General features: G+C 31.1%; 2 protein-coding genes and 1 pseudogene across 2 annotated transcripts; all 3 read right to left on the reverse strand.

Moving 5' to 3' along the window:
• Window positions 1-994: 994 nt before the first annotated feature.
• On the reverse strand, window positions 995-2,292 carry LOC124912409 (phenylacetaldehyde reductase-like). The gene is made up of 4 exons (XM_047453026.1): window positions 2,138-2,292; window positions 1,671-2,035; window positions 1,248-1,597; window positions 995-1,173 (listed from the first exon to the last, which is right to left on the reverse strand). Exons 1-4 carry the CDS (start codon window positions 2,268-2,270, stop codon window positions 1,017-1,019), a joined length of 1,005 nt encoding a protein of 334 aa, XP_047308982.1. The 5' UTR covers window positions 2,271-2,292; the 3' UTR covers window positions 995-1,016.
• A 1,658-nt stretch (window positions 2,293-3,950) lies between these two features.
• Window positions 3,951-9,791, reverse strand: LOC124920323 (annotated as a pseudogene).
• A 1,443-nt stretch (window positions 9,792-11,234) lies between these two features.
• LOC124920324 lies at window positions 11,235-17,895 on the reverse strand. Its single transcript, XM_047460788.1, has 14 exons — window positions 17,528-17,895; window positions 15,912-16,009; window positions 15,093-15,175; window positions 14,837-14,963; window positions 14,171-14,234; window positions 13,680-13,777; window positions 13,521-13,605; window positions 13,011-13,134; window positions 12,430-12,531; window positions 12,087-12,151; window positions 11,914-11,995; window positions 11,758-11,837; window positions 11,514-11,678; window positions 11,235-11,423 (listed from the first exon to the last, which is right to left on the reverse strand). The coding sequence occupies exons 1-13, from the start codon at window positions 17,749-17,751 to the stop codon at window positions 11,621-11,623; spliced, it is 1,290 nt and encodes a 429-aa protein (XP_047316744.1). The 5' UTR covers window positions 17,752-17,895; the 3' UTR covers window positions 11,235-11,423; window positions 11,514-11,620.
• Between the last annotated feature and the right edge of the window lie 960 nt (window positions 17,896-18,855).

Consider the following 18,855-nt stretch of genomic DNA (forward strand, 5'->3'; position numbering starts at 1 on the left):
ATATAAGTAGAAAACACTATTTTCATTGTCTATTATCGTGAATACATTCTGAATTCTCAATTCATCTTTGATTAATATAAAAAACGTTAAGACTTTTTCAATTGATAAGATTTTATGGTATCAGAGCGAGATCTTTTTTAAGATAAAAAATATTCAAGCGGTAAGTGATATATCTAGTGTTCCATCATCATCGTCGTATTCGTCATCAACAAAATACAATAGGTATTTTCACCCGATTCACCAGATAAAAAGATGAGCGGAAAGAAGAGACTTGATAATGATCTATTTGTGATTCGTAACTCAAACAATACAGGAACAATTATCTGCACAATAGTGTTCAACGGATCGAACTACATTGGATGAAGCAGTGGTCTTCGATTAGCCCTTGAAGCCAAGTTGAAGCTAGGGTTTATAGACGGTTCACTTGTTGTGCCAAAAGAAGCAGACGACTTTGATAGATGGAGAAAGGTTGATTGTTTGGTAAGATCGTGGATATTGAATATGGTTTCAGAAGAAATGAAAACAAATTATTCTTCCACAACCACATCAAGAGATTTATGGATTGATATCAAAGAAAGGTATCAAGAAAATAATGGTCCACAAGCTTTCCATCTTCAGAAAGTTATAAGCAATCTTCGACAATGTACACTTTCTATTGAGAAATACTATTCAAAAATCAAAAAATTGTGGGATGAACTTTTAGTACTGGAACCTTACCATGATGTGATTGCGATCTAAAAACACTATGTTGTTGTAAGATGACGAAATTGGTAATCCAACTAGATTCTACTAACAAGTTAACACGATTTTTAATGGGATTGAATGAATACTATGATAATGCAAAATAACAAATCTTTCTAATTGATCATAAACCTAGTCTAAACCAGGCTTAATGGGTTTATGCAATAATACAAAGTATTGAAAGACAGAAAGAGGTTCAATGATTGAGCCCAAGAAGAATACAATTCTTCTCTACTTATCTTGGATGGTTACAAATGATAAACTGGCTGGCATTACTAATCATAAAATTGAAGAGTGACAAATTTCTTCTCGATCAAACTTTCAACGGTTTCCTTGAGACTAATCTCAAATGGTACAAATTCAACACCCAATGATCTTGCTCTTTCCTTGGATACAATATAAGTTGGCGCAAATGGCTCGTCATTCTCACACCTATATATATATTCCAAATCAAATAAATTCATGAAATATGCTAATGCATATAAAACGTAATCAAATTAACTTACTTGTTTGGTAATTTGAGTTTGGGATAAAGTCGAGAAAGTATGTTGACAATCTCAGAGTAATGAAAAACACTCTCTGTAAGACAATACCTTCCATTAGCAGAAGGAATCTCGAATGCTCGAACATGAGCATTTACAACATCATTCACATGTACAAATCCAAACGAAGCATTTGGATAAGTTTCAGAATTATTTATCAAGTTTAAAATTGGAGTACAACTAAAATTGAGAGTCGGTTGTAATAAAGGACCCATAACCATTGCCGGGTTTATTACAACCATATCAATTCCTTTCTCCTTCACAAATTTCCAAGCTGCTTCTTCTGCTAATGTTTTTGAGAGTTGATACCAAAGCTGAATGTTAAATTAAATCAAACTAATTTATTTTCAATCCACTCATAAAATGACACATCATTTAAGGTTATACCTGGTTGTCTTTACAGATTTGTGGGTCGGAAAACCAAGTTTCGTCGACAAGAGTTTGAGGAGTACGAGGTGTACCAGAAAAGAGCATAGCAGCAATGGAGGAAGTTAAGATTACCCTTTTGATAGAATGATGAGATTTGGCACAAGAGGTGAGGACATTGATTGTTCCTTTTAAAGCAGGTTCGATTAGTTGTGTTTGAGGATCATCGGATTTGAAGAAACATGGAGAAGCTGTGTGAAAAACGCCATGGCAATTGTTAATGATGGAATCGAATGAACCTTCTTCAAGTAGGTTTGCTTCGAATAAGTGAAGTCTTTCTTTAGCTCCTTCAAGTGAGACTAAATGCTCTGTTTTCTTCGGATCCACTAAAAGAATAACGAGATTTAAAATTAGTTCAAGTGACAATAGTTGTATCTAATGGATAAAAAAAGATTACGGGTTCGATTCACACTTATAATTGGACTTACGAAGATCGCGAACGGTGGCTTTGACGGTGTAGCCACGATGGAGCAATAATTTGACTAGCCATGAAGCTATGTATCCCGACGCTCCGGTCACACACACCACCGTCGATTTTCCACTTTCGCCGGCGCCGGTCATCTCCTTTCTCTCTGTGTGTGTTTGGTGGTGTTGGTATTATTCATTTATGTAGGTCTCTCATGGGCCCTTGTTTGGTTATTTTTAACTTGTTTAGTTTGAGTTATTTGAAAATGTTTATTTTTAATTATTATTTAAAAGATTGATTGATAGATATCCAAGAAACCTAATAATTTATTCAAAATTATGGTTTATTAGAAGATAATAAGTTAAATTAAATCATTAGGCAGGATTCGAATTAATGTTTTAAAAAAAATTTAAAGAGAGAAAAAAATAATAATTATTGATAATTTTGATAAAGTAATTATTAATTTTAATAAAAAAAATTAAAAGTATTGATATATAAATAAAATAAAAATAATAATTTAAAATAGATATTATTTTAATGTTTTGATTAACAAAATAAGTGATGTTATTTTTGAAAAATTTATTTGGTTTGAGTTCTTAAAATAACTCAAAGAATTTTTTAATTTAGTTATATATTTTAATGATGTAATAATAATAATAAAGTATTATTAATTTATATTCCCAACATGGATTTAAAAATTAATAGACTTAACAGTTCAATTATCAGAATTAATATTTTTTAATTTTAATTAAAATTATTGTTATTTGTTATGTATGTCAAATTTACCGTTCTTTTTTAATTCTAATAAAATATTATTGATATTTAAACTTTACTAGAGTTAATTAAATAATTTAATTTGTAATAATATATACCAAACAAAATTATATAAAAATAATTTAGGCTTTGTTCGATAATAAAAAAATAATTATTGGTAATGTTTTTTTATATAAAAAAGATAATAAGGGTATTGATACAAATAAATAAAATAAATAATAATAATTTAAAATATATTGTATTTTAGTATTTTAATTAATAAATTGATTGATTTGATGGATGAATAGAAGAATTGAAGTGATATTTAATTTTGTTGGGTTATTTTGGAAACCTGAATTCAAACAAAGTCTTACAGATTTGGAAATTAAATTTTAATTAAATTTATTCTATTATTAATTTTATAATTAAAATATATTTTTTTAATAATTATGTTTTCATTATATATAAATAATTAATTCGTTACTGTCACATTTTGTCCTTTTTTGGTCTTGTTAATAAACAATACTTTGATTGTTTAATATTTGTGCAAGTTGTCACAATTTTTTATTATAATTTCTTGACGTGAATTTCAAATCTTCAATATTCAATGAGTCAATTAAATTGTAGTGAACTTAGAGCTCGTTTGATTTAGATTATTTGAAGATTTTTATCTAAAACTCTTATCTTATTATTTTTATCTTTAACTATTAAATTATTCAATTTACCAGTTAAAATATTAAAATATAATTATTTTATTTTTATAAAATTTAAAATTTAAATATAAAAAAATATTATTATAATTCAACCTATTACAAGTTCAAATAACTTATTTTTTTTTATCAAACAAGTTCTAAAAGTTATTCTAGATGGAGTATTTAAATTTAAGAGTAAGAATAGATGGAGTGGACACATAATTGGATTTAAAAATAGAATTTCTCTATTTTATTAGATTTAAGTTTAATCGCATGTTATTATTTCCGACATTATTCATGATCTCGCTCTTTATCCTTACTCTTAAATTTAATTCAAACAAAAATTTATCACATTATCTATATTTCCAAACAAAAAAATGACCAACTAAATTTTGAATTCATAATTCAAATTTTATTAAATGATATACATAACATATATAATAATTATTTTCCTCCTACATATATTGAAATGGAATAGACAAGATAATTAAAAGTGCATAGGAGAATTAAGACCCTCTTGAGAAGACAAAGGGAGAGGAGTATTATGCCTCTTAGAGGTCCCAACCAATGGTGAATGTGAAGATTTGTTGTTTGTCTTCTTGCTGTCGAGATTTTTTAGAGCCCGTTTGGAATAAATTGATTGAAGAAACGGCGAAGCCGTCTCCTTAAACTTGAGAATAACAAAGAAGATTAGTCGATAGAATAAAACACTTATCAATATCGCCGCTAAATCCCACCATTGAGAATGATCCATTGGAATTTTGAACATGTTCTTCACAACATCCTCTCCTTGTAACATTGGACTTCCCGGAACAAGAGGTTCAAATTCTTCTCCTACCAATAATTCCTTGATCGCTCCCTGTCGCGTATAATTATCCACTTAGTGAACAAAAGTTGTTTTAATTTATAAGTTCGATTCTAACTTAAAAAACTTTGATTGAAATATACCTGAAATGCCCAAGACAGGAAATTGACATACGAGATTGGATAGCGCCAGAACACTTTTGGGAGGTCGGCAAGAAATCGGTAGAACCCTGAGGTTAGCATCATGATTCCCTGTTTCATTGTAACATCGAGGATCAAACCGCTTAAGTGGAAAAATCTTAAATTAAGAGGCTATTTAAGTTGGTGTCACAAATATAAAATGATATGTTAGTCTACTTCAATCTCGAGGGAATAAACCCTAATCTATGAGGCTAAAGTTCTTATTAACTTATTATCTATTATCACATTTTAGCCTATCAATATAGTCTTATATTTGATATTGATAATGCGTTTATGTCGTGTTCTTACAATGATTCCAGCTCCGGTTACGACGCCCATCATGAAGTTAGGAACAAGGGAAGCAATAACCATCATGCAGCTCTCAATTGCCGAAATGCATCCAAAAAGTGATAGAACATGATATATCAAATGTGGAAATATTCCACGGTGATACCTCACCATAAAATAAGTAAGGATTGCAACTGTCGATGAAATCGCCGCCAAGAAAGGAAACGAGGCGACAAAGTTTGATACAATGAAAACCCCTACTCCGTAGTGCCCATTTAGCCTTTCTCTATAAAACACCTGTTTAATTGAATGAGATCAATAATAATTCTCGACGAATACTATACATAATTGAATTATTGTTACCTTCATTTCCTCGATAAAGTTAGGGAAGCCTCCTATGGACATGAAAATCATGAAACCCGACATGAAACCGCTACAAGCACCGCGTGCCATTATGGAAGTGTAGCCATTGCCAATGTTAAAATAGAGGGAACCAACACAAATTGAGACAGCTATGTAAATAGCTAATCTTAGCCAATAATATCCTATGTCTCTTGTCATGTTCACAAATGATCTCTTTGTTAATGTCCTTAGTTGTTTCAACCAACCTGTTTGGTTTCCATAATTCACTTCTTCTTTACCCATTCCTTCCTACATAAATAATAACAACCATAGATTTTTCTAAATGATGTTGTCACGAGTTACGATAATAATGGTAAATAAAATTGTTTACGCACATAATTGTCATTGATTTCTTTCACCCTAGCTCTCGTCTTCTTCCCATAAGTTGATTGTTTGTATTTCTCAATCAACAATCGTTTGATCTCCACAACCGGCGTGTCTAACGTTGAATCAGATGTTTTTCGTGCCCCCTAAAAATTAATAATGTTCAAAATAATATATATATATATATATATATATATATAACTCATCATGGATTATCTTTCGATCAGTAATTATACCTTCAATGTGACTAAAACGGCATCAAAATCTGAATTAACCGAGCGCAAGAAATGATCGGAAGGGTTTCTTCTACTAGGACAAGGAAATCCCGCCTCAGCAAAGAACTTTCACATAAAAAAACCATACATTTCTATTAGTTTTATTTATTATATATGTAACCGTCGCTAAACAAAACGTCGCTAATTAAATAAATGAATTCTCGACGGTTATTGAATTTCATACCTTCACAGCTAGATTTGCTTCGCCAAAGAAAACTGTTTCACCTCCGGATAAAAGATACAAGTCATCGAAGAGGGCAAAAACTTCACTACTCGGTTGATGAATTGAAGAGATTACGATTCTTCCGTCTCCAGCAATGCTCCTAAGAGCTTGAACTACAAAAAACGCGGAAGCGCTATCTAATCCACTCGTGGGCTCGTCGAGGAACAAAATTTGAGGTCGTGTTAGAATTTCTAAAGCAATGCTAAGTCTCCTCTTTTCCCCGCCACTTATACCCCTCCGATGCCAATTTCCGACAACACGATCAGCGCAATCTTCAAGTCCCATTTCCATTATTGTTCCATCCACTATGTCTTCCATTTCTTGTTTAGTTAAAGTGGTTGGTAATCTTAAATTCGCGGAATAAGTTATTGTTTCTCTTACTGTTAAAGTTCCCAATAACACATCTTCTTGGGTAATATATGCCTAATTAACAAGTTTTAAATAGATTAGAGAAAAAAACCTAAATAATAAACCAAATCGAACACACGAGAAAGAAAATGAAGAGACTTCGAGATAGACTCACCACAACACCGTAGTCCAATCTCCTTTTCTTGCCTTGTAGAAAAATGTTTCCGGTCATAACAACATTCTTCGATAATCTACCTGAATTGTGTAAAGAATGATGAACTTTTATAAATAAACGAGTTAAACTATTTCAATAATATTTAGACATATTTGAAGATGTTTCAACATCCGAAATTGAGTTTAGATTTGATTTCAATGAAAATACATAAATAACATTACATAATTTACCTTCACATCCAGTTGAGATAGTCCATAAAAATGTGCTTTTGAAAAATTATCAATAATTCATCTTATCAAAATTGAGACCAACTCTCAAACCTAAGAAAGTATATCGAAATTGTTCCAATGGTGATCATGTAATTGTTCCAATTTGGAAATATAGTTTTAATTTTTAATTTTATTTTATTTTCCAATGTTGCTATTTTTTTGGACAAACAAAATAACACAACTAATGGCATAAATATTTGATTCATTATTTACAAATAAGAATAAAAAGAAAAATATAGATAAACCCCTAAACTATTTCTTGATTTATAAAAAAATCCTATATTGTTTATAATTAGCATTGAAGTCCTAACTATCAATATTGTTTTTTCAACTCTTTAGTGTTACCAATTTCTAAGGTCCCAATAGACCCCACATCTAAAAAGGGGATTCGGGATAAAGAGGTGTTGTACCCGGTTCGGAGTCTTCAACCATTCTAAAGAGAGTGTCGCTAATTTCTCATTCAGAACATTCACATTAGATATTACTGTAAATTGGTTTTTTTCCGCTGAGGAGTGTTTTAAAGTAGTTAATTTTATTCTCTTATACATATACATTCTAAATTAAATCAGTATCGAGTTGGTCACAACGAATGTCTTATGTTGAAATTAATACCAGACCAGACCTAACCTAACCGATTTATTTAAAAGTTATGTGGGTACAATTTTGTCGTTTGATTTAATTTTTTTTAATTTTGTTTTATTAAATTGTGTAAAGAAGTGTTATATATTTCTTAAAAGGACGGCTAGAATTGAATTATTGTGGGGACTTGGGGTTGTTGGTCAATCATAATTGCATTGGCTGGATTCCCATTTAATTAGAATTTAATTTAAATTACATCACATATTTATTATTATTAACCACTTTATTTATTGCGAATAGTCACAATTTATGTTTTCTTTATCATTTAATTCCTCCATACTTGCATTCTATCCCTTCCTTATCATATGCTAACAAAAATATTATATTATTAATTAATATTATGAAAAACAAAATAATGTTTGTAGCCATCGATTCAAGTTAATTATCTTTAAATTAATAAAGAAATGTGTATTTTATCACTAATATATGAATAAATAAATATTTTTTATTTATTAAATATAAAAATGATACATATATATCATTGTATTATTTTATATTTTTTATAAGTACATAGTACATATAATATTTTGTTTTTTTTGGGTATGAATCATGATTTAAATATTAAAATTTGATAATAAATATGATATTAGGAATTTACAAATTAGTTTATATAATTAATATTTTAACTGTTAAATTAAAGATATATATATATAGTATAGTACGTGTCAGTCATAAGACAGTTACCATTATTAGACGTAACCTTAGTTGACCTTGACAGAAAATTAAAAATGTAGCTCCTGAATTATTATTCAAATTAATTATATATTTAAACTAAAGTAATTAAAAACTTTTATGTTCTTTTTTTGTTATAATGTTTTTTAAATGTAAAAGATATAAACACACTAAAAAAAATAAGGTTGGGTGAAGTTCTCAAAAATAATTTGAGAAAATTGTGGTAATAATTACTTAATTCAACCGATTTTTTGAAATATTATAAGGGACTGTTTGGTTAGAGTTTAGGTAAACTCATTGAACAAGAAAACATAACAAACCTTAAACCTACAAACAAAACCAAATCGAAATCTGGTCGGTCCTCCTATCTTTAAATACAAATTAACTGTTTAAAACCGAATAAGTCTATATTTGTTTAAATATTTAATTAAAAATAATTTATAAGCATAAATGGTAGATTATATTATTTTGCATAATTATGTCACGAGATAGAATGCTCACAACCTTTTATTTTTATTTTATTATTTTTTTATCCTTCCATGAATTTTATGCAAATTGGAGTAATACACTTTAAGTAAGTTGAAGTCATGAATATGATTAGAAACCAATGCAGAAATTTGAATTTGGGTGGGTTTGAAAGAAAATGATTGATAGACTTAAAAATAATAACAAAAAAAATTAGGAATAAAACGAGTAAATAAACATAGATTTTGTCAATTTTTAATAATTAAAGAAGGAACTAGTGAATTAAATTGAAAAATGAGTAAAATAAATAATATTTTTTTTGGGTGATCCCACCTGATGCTTAACATACCATAGATCTGCTGACATTCTAAAAAAAAAAAAAAACAAATATTAGGAGATAAAAACAATGAAAAAACGGGTCCGGTGATTATGCAACCATATATGGTGCATTAAGATTTTCAATACAAATTAAGTTTGTAGTAATTATAAGTATGGTTGGGTTATAAGAAGTACAAATCTACTTATAAGGCTTGTGACTCAAAATAAACTAGTATAAAAAGGGTAATACCGACGGGAAATTAGTTCGTGTTGTCGTCAAAACTTTTTAATCCGGGTAGATTCTAAATCCTTACTCCGTTATAAAAATGTTAATATTCATGTTTTTTTTTGTTACGAGAGAAAGAGAGAGAGACTGGCCTGATAAGGCGTCGAGAAAGGTGGATTTGCCGGAGCCGGAAGGACCCATGACAGCCATGATCCTAAAGGGTTCAGCAAAACCATTGAGTCCATTAAGAACCATCTTTGGTTCTCCCCCTTTACTAACTGGCTTTATCACTCTCAGTTCTTCCCACACCATGTAACCGTTTCCGCCACCGCCCCCCCTTATCATACCTGTTGATCCTCCTCTCTCAATATCTCCACCACCGGCGCCGGCTTCTATCTCCATCTCTTCTATTATCTATTCTCTATCGCCAACGCAAGTTACAACGTGTATAATAGAGAGTACTATATATAGAGAGAGGGATAGTAAACTCATGCAAGTTTAATTGTCTTATTACAATATATTATATATATATTATTTGAAAAAGATAGATAGATATAGATGGGTTGATCAGTAAATTAAATAATGTTTACGCCCACCAGAGACAATTAATGTGAGAAATGTAAATGCAATGAATCATCTTCATCTTCTTCTTCTTCACTCTTCACCCATCTTAATTTAATTCTTTCACACACAACTGAACCGGATCAGACCGGACCACATCAATACCTATTAATCTGACTCTCTCTATATATGTATATATCACCAACCGACGTTCAACTTCAGCCATCCATCATAAATATCAATAAATACTATTTTCTTCTTTAATTTTAAATCTAAAATATATCAAAAATATTTATTCTTCTTAATTAGCTAGACTGTTCATGTGATAATTTCTTCTTTATCCATTATTATTTGTTGGATTATAGAGGAGTGATAAATTGAGAAAATAATGGGTCACTGTATCATTCACTCATTCCCTCTCCCAAATTTCATCTTCCAATCATTTCTCTTTTTTAAAATAAAGTTCTAAAATAAGATAAAAGTTGATTTAAGAGACCAAAATATCACATGTTCAATTCTATCTGAAAACGCTTTCAGTTTAAACGGAATCATGGTTGTGAGGTGGCATGCTAGTTCTCTTATAATTAAAAAGAAAAAAACACTGTTTCGCCACCTTTTAACTTGTTTTCATTTTATATCATCATATTATTCAATTCCTAATAATTTTTTGTTTAATTAAGTGAAGTTATATAGGTGGATCATGTTATTAGTTTATTCTAGGAATAAATCTTGATTTTCAAAAAAAAAATAATAATAACTTCACCCATATTTAACATAGGGAAAAGAGCCCAAAACTTATTGAATTTCCAATATAATTTATTATATATATATTCGTACAACAACGGTGGTGGTGGTGGCATTCATGGTAACTTATTTAAACATTGTAAATTGATATAATTATTACCAAATAATGAAGAGAGGAGGTTCAAAAATAATGAAAAACTTGTACCAAAATGAAGGAACATGCATGTTGTACATTACACACACAGTTCGTCCTCAACTAATAAAATGAAAGAGACATCTCTTTACTCAATCTGTCTATTACTACTATTTAGGGTTTGTCACTAATTAATTAATTAATCTATACCATGTACAAAAATCGCTTTTAATTAATTACAAACATTTGACTTTCTAACTACTTTACTATAGCTCATATCCTATTTAAATTAACTATAACAAAATAAAACTCAACTATAAAGAGAGTTAAACTATAATATAGCAAATGCAATTATATATATATATATATAGATAACCCACCAGCTAGCTCAATGTCAAATTAAGGGTTTTTACCTATATAACCCATTACCAGAGCTAAGCTAGTTCAATTGTCAAATTATGCGTTTTATCGCAATTTCAATTTCCAACTCGAGTAAAAAAAACAAAAATCAGTAGTGGGACCACTTAAAATGTTGATAATTTAATAGATATGGAAAGAAGCATTAACTTCCCATGTTCTATCATTTATATATATGTGTTTATTGAATCTACCCTCAATAATTTAATCATATCCCAATTAAGGTTCTCTCTATATTTATTATGATTAATACATATATAAAAAGTAAACATGATGATCTTAAGTAGATAAATTATATTTGACAACTTGGAAATTAGTTATGAGTTTAATCATACAGCCAAAAGAGAGAAAAGCACCTTTGAAATTGAATCACTCTGCAGAATTCAATGCCCTTTATAACCTGCAATTTCATACTCCATACATCACCACATATTGGCTAGCTAGGATAATGACATGAAGGTTTGAAAGTTTAGAATTGGGAGAGTCATACCAGAGCCATACAATTTTCAAAGAGGAAAATTGAGCTATTAATTTGCGAATATTTATTATATATGAAGAGGAGATCGGGTCACAGGTCGATCATGATCATGATCATGATCATACGTAAATCCCTAATCCAACCTCCTTCGGATTTGATTCCACCATCCATGGAGGCCTATAGAAAATGGAATTCATTACCCATTGAGCTTAATTTGTTTTTTTTTTCATTTGTGTGATGAAGAATGTCGACATACTTGTTGAAGATGTAGTTGAGAGTTCCTTGTGAAGCACGTTGCAGAAGTGTTTCCCTTGCATCAATAGCAATCCCTTCAGGCTGTAAAATCGGACCAGTTTTGAATTTACAATTAAAGAAAGCCCCAATTGAGAGAAAACAATATTTTATACTATACCTCTTCTGGAAACCAAACTCCAGGTTGTGTACTTCCTTCAAGGATAGAAAGTGCAAAAGCTGCAGTCGAAATTCCTACCGATCTGCCATTGATATAAAACATAATGTAAAGGAAATTACATATCTATTTTAAGAAAACTTCCATCAAACTAGAAGATTGAATACTAAACTCACTGGGAAAGTTTTTTGTGAGTAAATATAGCTACTGTGTTGCGACCATCTGAACACTCCAAATCCACCTGGTCAAATCTCATAAATTAAACGAAGACATGTCACAGTCTAGCTTTTGACATATTGTGCGGGAGTATTTAGTGAAATGACAATGAGCTGATCTTTTTAATTTCAGCATTATTGCAGTATTTTATTTTTTGAAGAGGGGCAATGCATAAGTGAAAATGAGTGTTTAAACACAACGACAAAACATTACAAGAGAAAGGGAAAACTTACATAGGGAAGAAAGACAACAAAAATAGGATCCCAATAATCAAAACTTAACGATCTCTGTGCAGTATCTTACCCTAATTGACACACGTTCTCCAGAAAATCCATCAAATGCTCTAACAACTGGATCGAATAGTTTAACCAACTGCTGTACTTTATTCCTGTCCCTTAGGTACTCCTGCATAAGTTACGGAAGAGTGGTTCATAAGCAAGACCCAACATTAGGATTTGGAATTATAATAGTTTATTCACTTGAGTTTTCTCTTGGTCATCTTTAATACAATTTTTTCTTCTTCTTAGTGCTAAAGAACTTGGTTCTTTGAATAAAGAAACTATGTCCCCATTTGGAAACACTTTTATAATTTGTTTTGTAACAAGATCCGGATCCAGAAACAAAATTTAAATTCTTAATCTGTCTCGGCCTAAGTTTAATTTTCAAACTTTATGTATCTGGATCCATGTCCATATACCAAAACATAGATAAAAAAGTATTTCCAAATTGGACCTATATATAATATTCTGGGTAATTGATCATCCTTGGATCAATATTGTGAAATTGTGAACTTCCTTTGGGGGAGGAATATTTTATCAATGAGAAATCTTAGACTATCCCACAAGTAACTAGAAATACACAAAACAAGTATACTAGATCAATACCTTAGGAAGAAGATAAGTCATAGCTTCCATTCCCCAATTCCAGAAGAATGGTGACGTCCCGAATCTTGCACTCACAGTTGGCACTCCTAGAATCTCATGGGTACTTCTCACCTCTGGCAAGTTCCTGAGACCAATTTGGTATAAACGACTTAACTGTTTTTGTGGGTGTACCTTTATTGCTCCGTAAGAATAGCTAGATAAGATTTACTTGTTAACCCCAATTAAATTAACTTACTAGGACCTTATTCAATTCATAAGTCATATACTTGATTCATAACAAGGAGAGCTGCCTATATATAAATTTCAGTACATGCAGTTTGCACTAGTTGGCCTACTTCGTAGAAAAAACATGATATTTGAATTCTTATTCACACCTAAGATACTTTGGAAGCTAATAGATATGAACTACTGAAAATTGAAGATGCAGTAAGGTTCAGATGAATAGCTTTTACAAGTTTCCTTGAAAATATTAGAGCTGTACGGATTTGACAAAAAACATGTATGACTTACAAGAGGTAAACATTTCTCTTTTTAATTCCTTTCCCGAAGTCAACATTGAGCATTCCAGTGTAGGGCTTTAGCCTGACTTCCTTACCTGTAGAAAAGAAATAACCATTTACCAAAACAATGAACTAATCAAAAGCATCACATAATGTCTTCATAACATACCTTTTCTATAGGCAACAACATCCTCACCAAGAAGTAAAAAGCTAGTTGCCAATATTGTTGGCCCAGCACCACCAGTGCCTGCTGTATAATATGAGAATCTGATAAAGAAATCAGCATCTAAATCAAAGAAATCACCAACAATAATAGGTTGGAAGGGACAAATATATATAAATCAGTAATTTTTCTAGAAATTTAACAAAACAATCAAGATAATGTCAATAACGAATCCATTGGGCTCAACTAATATACTACATATGGAATCTAGATATGACCGTTCGATATAAAATTACAATTCTTAATTGAATAAAGTTTCTCTTCCTTTCCCCTTGAAATAAGCCACTTCACATTATCTTTGAGATAACGAAGTATATGTACTATTTCAAGTTCAAAGATTTTGTATTCCTGTGGTAACTGTTTTGGAGAATGTTTACCAAACTCAATTAGGGCCAAGTAAAGATGGAACAAACTTCAAACAACAGACAAATGGTTACCTTAACCTTTCAGGTTCACCTTCGGTTTCTTGTCTAGCCACACGAACTAACTCAGCTGCCATTACTGCCAATAATACATTGAAATAAAAAGAAGTTAAAAGAGAAATGTTTAAAACATTATTCAATATAGAAATTATCATTTCAAATCTAGCCTGATTTGTTAATCAGACATCAGGTGTGTACAAGGTATATATTCAAAACTTATCAAACTAGGAATACTAGTGTGCAAAAGTTTTGAGACTCTCAGGGGAAATCCACACTTTACTGAACTTCCTGGAGCAGGTTCAAATAAAGAAATAAGAGAGGACTGACTTAAATGCACTACAGTTGGAAGGGGAGAATTTGCCAGAACAGGATTTGGCTCACTATTAATAAGTGTTCGACTCTTTATTGAACCAAGATTCCTGAACTGTAGTTATTGCTTTTGAGAATTAAATGTTTACTAGACATGATAAAGTTGAGCAAGGAAAAGCTAGCACCATCACATCATCAATGTCTGCAACTACGCAAGACTAGTTAAACTGCAGCAGTTTTCTGGTAACCGACCATTACTATTTTCTTTGTGTAGTTTTTTCAGTCAAACAATTTGTTTGATTTTAGTTGAAAATGTTCAGGTGGTTTTGTTGACAATGCTCGATGTACATCCAATGTAATGATATAATGTACCATTGCTCACTCCAGGATAAATTCCTCCAGTTGTAATTGCCGGAATATTTGCTGCCACTGCTTTACTCATATATGACTTTGCATTGAATGCGTAGTTTGTGTCATCACATACATCGAGATATGCAGTCTGCAATGGGGATAAAGAAAGAATTTGTTGTATAATTTGCTTTAATCATACAAACTTGACGATTAGGTTGTATGGTCCAAGGATTAAAAAAATTCCTAGGTAAATTCCTGCTAGTTACCTGTTTCTCACCTTGGTCTGTATAGCAGCTTCCAGCACAGCACATCTCACAGCTTGCTGGAATGGTCCAGCAGCATGCACTACAAGATCTGTATCTATAGAGCATAATATATAGAGCATCAATTTTTTTAGTTCACTGCAGCCATCTGGAGGAATTTTACAGAAAATGTACTTTTATGAAGTAAAAGTTAAGGGTTTAAAATCATCACTAACAAATAAGACAAAAAAAAATCCAGGTACAAGAAGGTGATCCAATCCAGAAATGGATAAAGAAACTTAGTGTGATACAAAATTCCATTTAAGGAAGGAGGCAGAAGAGAAGAAGAAGAGAACCCTTAGAAAGGAAGACAATTCATTCAATATTCAACATACCATTACACATATTACAATTACTTATTTATACTACTAATCGTAACTGAAAATAACTAACTAGAAACTTCCCTTTAATAATAACACTAATAATGTGGTGGACGATATGGAAGGAAATGAATAGAAGAAATTCCAAGGGAAATACTACGAAATTGAATCAAATGCTTCTTGCTCCATGTGTTTGCTTCTATTAGGAAAGAGGGGCTTTTACGGGATTATAATTTTTGACTTTATTAAGCATGTAACATTTTCTGTATTTTGTTTTTCTTTTCTCCATCCCTTTTGTAAAATTTGAACGCCCCTAGCGTTCTTCGATTATTTTGATGAAAAGATGACCTCTTTACAAATAATAACATTAATAATATTACTCTCTAATATATATCATAGTGTTGGTAGGAAAAGAACCCTGGTCTCTTTTCTCATGGATTTGCTGTCTTTCTAGTTAACAATTTGATGTCATACCATGTAATGCAGCTTCTAGTGACTTCGTATCGTCAATATTGACTTGAGCAAACTCTGAACGGTTTCCAAGCTTGGCCACCATAGCAGCACCTTTTTCCCTAATCCACACAATAGACAGTATCAGACCCGGCTTGAAATAATTGTCACCCACAGTTCAATATTCTGTGTATCAAAGCAACCCATAAATTACAGCATAAAGCAGTAAAGGAAAAACGAGCAGTCCTTGTGCAATCAACCAGATCAAGGACCAATTCTTCCTCCTTATTCACTTTTTTTCGTACTGCTCTAGTAAGTAAAGGCATTCCTGCTCCTTTGGAGCCATTACCACAGTATAAATAGTAAGTTGATGAATCAAATTCAGTTAAGACAGATAGAATCAGAGTAGGAACAAAAAACTTCTACAAGAAGGCAGTACATTAGATATTTCAACTTTTGGAGATGGTTGCATTAAAATTATTCCATATTTCCATCATCAATGCAGTTTAGTGGCAAGATTATTGACCTCTTAGTTTCTATTTCGCTAGGCATCTCATTTCTTGTACAGTGGTTTAATACCTATTTCCCTTACACCTAAAGTGATCATATGTCATTGCTTTCGGAACAAGTAATTTACAAACACATATTAAGAAAATCCCATCATCAAAACTAAACATGAATATTTATATACATACACGATCAATTTTGACCTTTTTTCTATGGAGAATTCTCCTTATATATAGTTTGATTCGAAGACAACCCCAACCTGCAATACTCTACAGATTTTGGGAAGTTTAAAAAGTTAGTAGATTTTCTTTCATTTCAACTAATATTGGAATTTGCTAAAAAATAATATGGGAGTTAAGACCATCCAAGTCACCAATAAAAACAGAATCAACTATAATAAATAAGACAACTATAATTGTGTTTGAGATCCCCAGATATACAATAAATTTTATTTTTTTTAATGGAGGATTCTAGCATGACCTCCACAATCATGACATTCACTTCAACATAAGGCGTTCTAACCTCAGGTATACAATAATGCATGAAAGCACGTGAAAAAGATCCTAAATTGGAGCTTGATAGTTTCCAACGAATGTAGTCGAAAACAAATAGCAAAATGTAACTTATTGAGAACTGAGAGGATACATAATACTATAAATACCTAAGTTAGAGTTTAATTGTACTTAACTTCTTATTAGAGAATAAATTTCCCGAACAAAAATGTGGTAGCAATAATTGTATTGCGGGTTGGACTGCAAAGTAGACGTGTCAAAATGAGCTTAAGATCCTCGAGCTTAACGAGTTGATTTACAGCACTGACCGGCTAGATTTTGATTTATACAAATCTATACTTCAATATAACATTTTATCGAAATATTTTAAATCTTATTTAACATTTTACAAGCATTTTAATATCAAAAATTGATCCTAATTAGATTCTTATTTTAAACCAAAGCACCAAAGAACAATACATTATTATGTTCAAGAAAATCCTCAAAACATATGCAAATTAAGAATGTAACAATTTGCACCACCATCATTGATCGATTCATCAGTCATTTCATCACGATGATGAAGTATCATAAGCAGGATTAGCAAATGGAAACGAAATAGTAGTGAAATTAGATGATGACCTGTTTCGGCCTCCAACAACAATGCGGAGGTCGGGGCAGAGTTCGGAAAGGGCTATGGCAGTGGAACCTCCGACCCTTCCTGTTCCTCCTAAAACGAGTACCCTAGAATTTCTGGAAGTCTGAGGAGGGAGACGAACCACCTGATCGCCGGCCTCTTTGACGCAAGCTATTGTCGAAATTGCATTCCTACTACTATACGTTAAGTTGGGCCAAGCTTGCGCCATCTCTGAGAAAATCGTTCTAGAATCTGCGAATTCCAATTTTCTGCTCCTCCTCGACTGATGAGACTGATGAGACTGATGAGAGGATAACGTTTCGTGGAGACTGCTAACAGCTTCGACGGTTATGAGGCTATTTGGACGTCTCAAATCTAAACTTAATCTAATATTTCAATTTTTTTTATTTCATGACCTTTTAGTATAGGATGGTGTCGTATAGAATGGTGTCTCGTTTCTTTTTTCGATCTAGTTAATGTTATATTTTGTTTTATTTTATGACGGTGTCTTATTTAGTTAAATCGATTATTTCATTCAGAATTTAATACTTTTAATATTTGGTGAGTCATTTGTTGCTCGTACTTTCTGAGTGTGATGATAATATTTTCTCGAATTCGTACTCTTATTGGTAACAAAAAAGACGAAATTATCAGGTCTAAAATTGTTTTTCATATTTTCAATAATGAGTTATTTAATTTTATTTTTCATATAAATGCCCTCTCGGTCTTATATATATTCTCATATGTTTTGTACGATTTTCGGCTAAGACCTTTTATTTTAATAATAAATTTAAATAAATAAAATTAATAATTTAAATTTTATTTAAAACAATAATAAAAATCAACATTAATAGTATAATAATAATTCATTCATATATATATATATAATATATATATTAAGCCTCAGTGAAAAAATCAATAAATTTTAAAAATAAAATTTTAATTTAAATATATTAGTGATCGATTGTGATGGATTGCTAAAATATGCGATGAAATTGGTGGTTGGGTAAATGACATTCACGAAATGGAAGGAGATGGTTTGTTGTTTGTTGATTTGATCGAAGTAAAAGTGTAAGGTCACAGGATTAGAGGTCAATTGAGGTGGATAAAAATATGAAATAAGATGGTTGGTTAGTCGAAGTGAGAATGACACACGATGAGAGGTCGATTGGGGATTGGTGAGCCAAAGTGATGTTGAGTAAAGCTTGTTTGATTTTAATCAAGTTCTTAAAGTTTTGTTTGCTTTGATCTTGTATTTGTATTGAGTCTTGTTTGACTTGAATTTCTTAAAAATTGAGATTTGTGATTTATCTTCTAAGAGTTTTATATTCGT

This window comes from Impatiens glandulifera, chromosome 1 (genome assembly GCF_907164915.1).
Source record: "Impatiens glandulifera chromosome 1, dImpGla2.1, whole genome shotgun sequence".
In the NCBI taxonomy this organism is placed as follows: domain Eukaryota; kingdom Viridiplantae; phylum Streptophyta; class Magnoliopsida; order Ericales; family Balsaminaceae; genus Impatiens; species Impatiens glandulifera.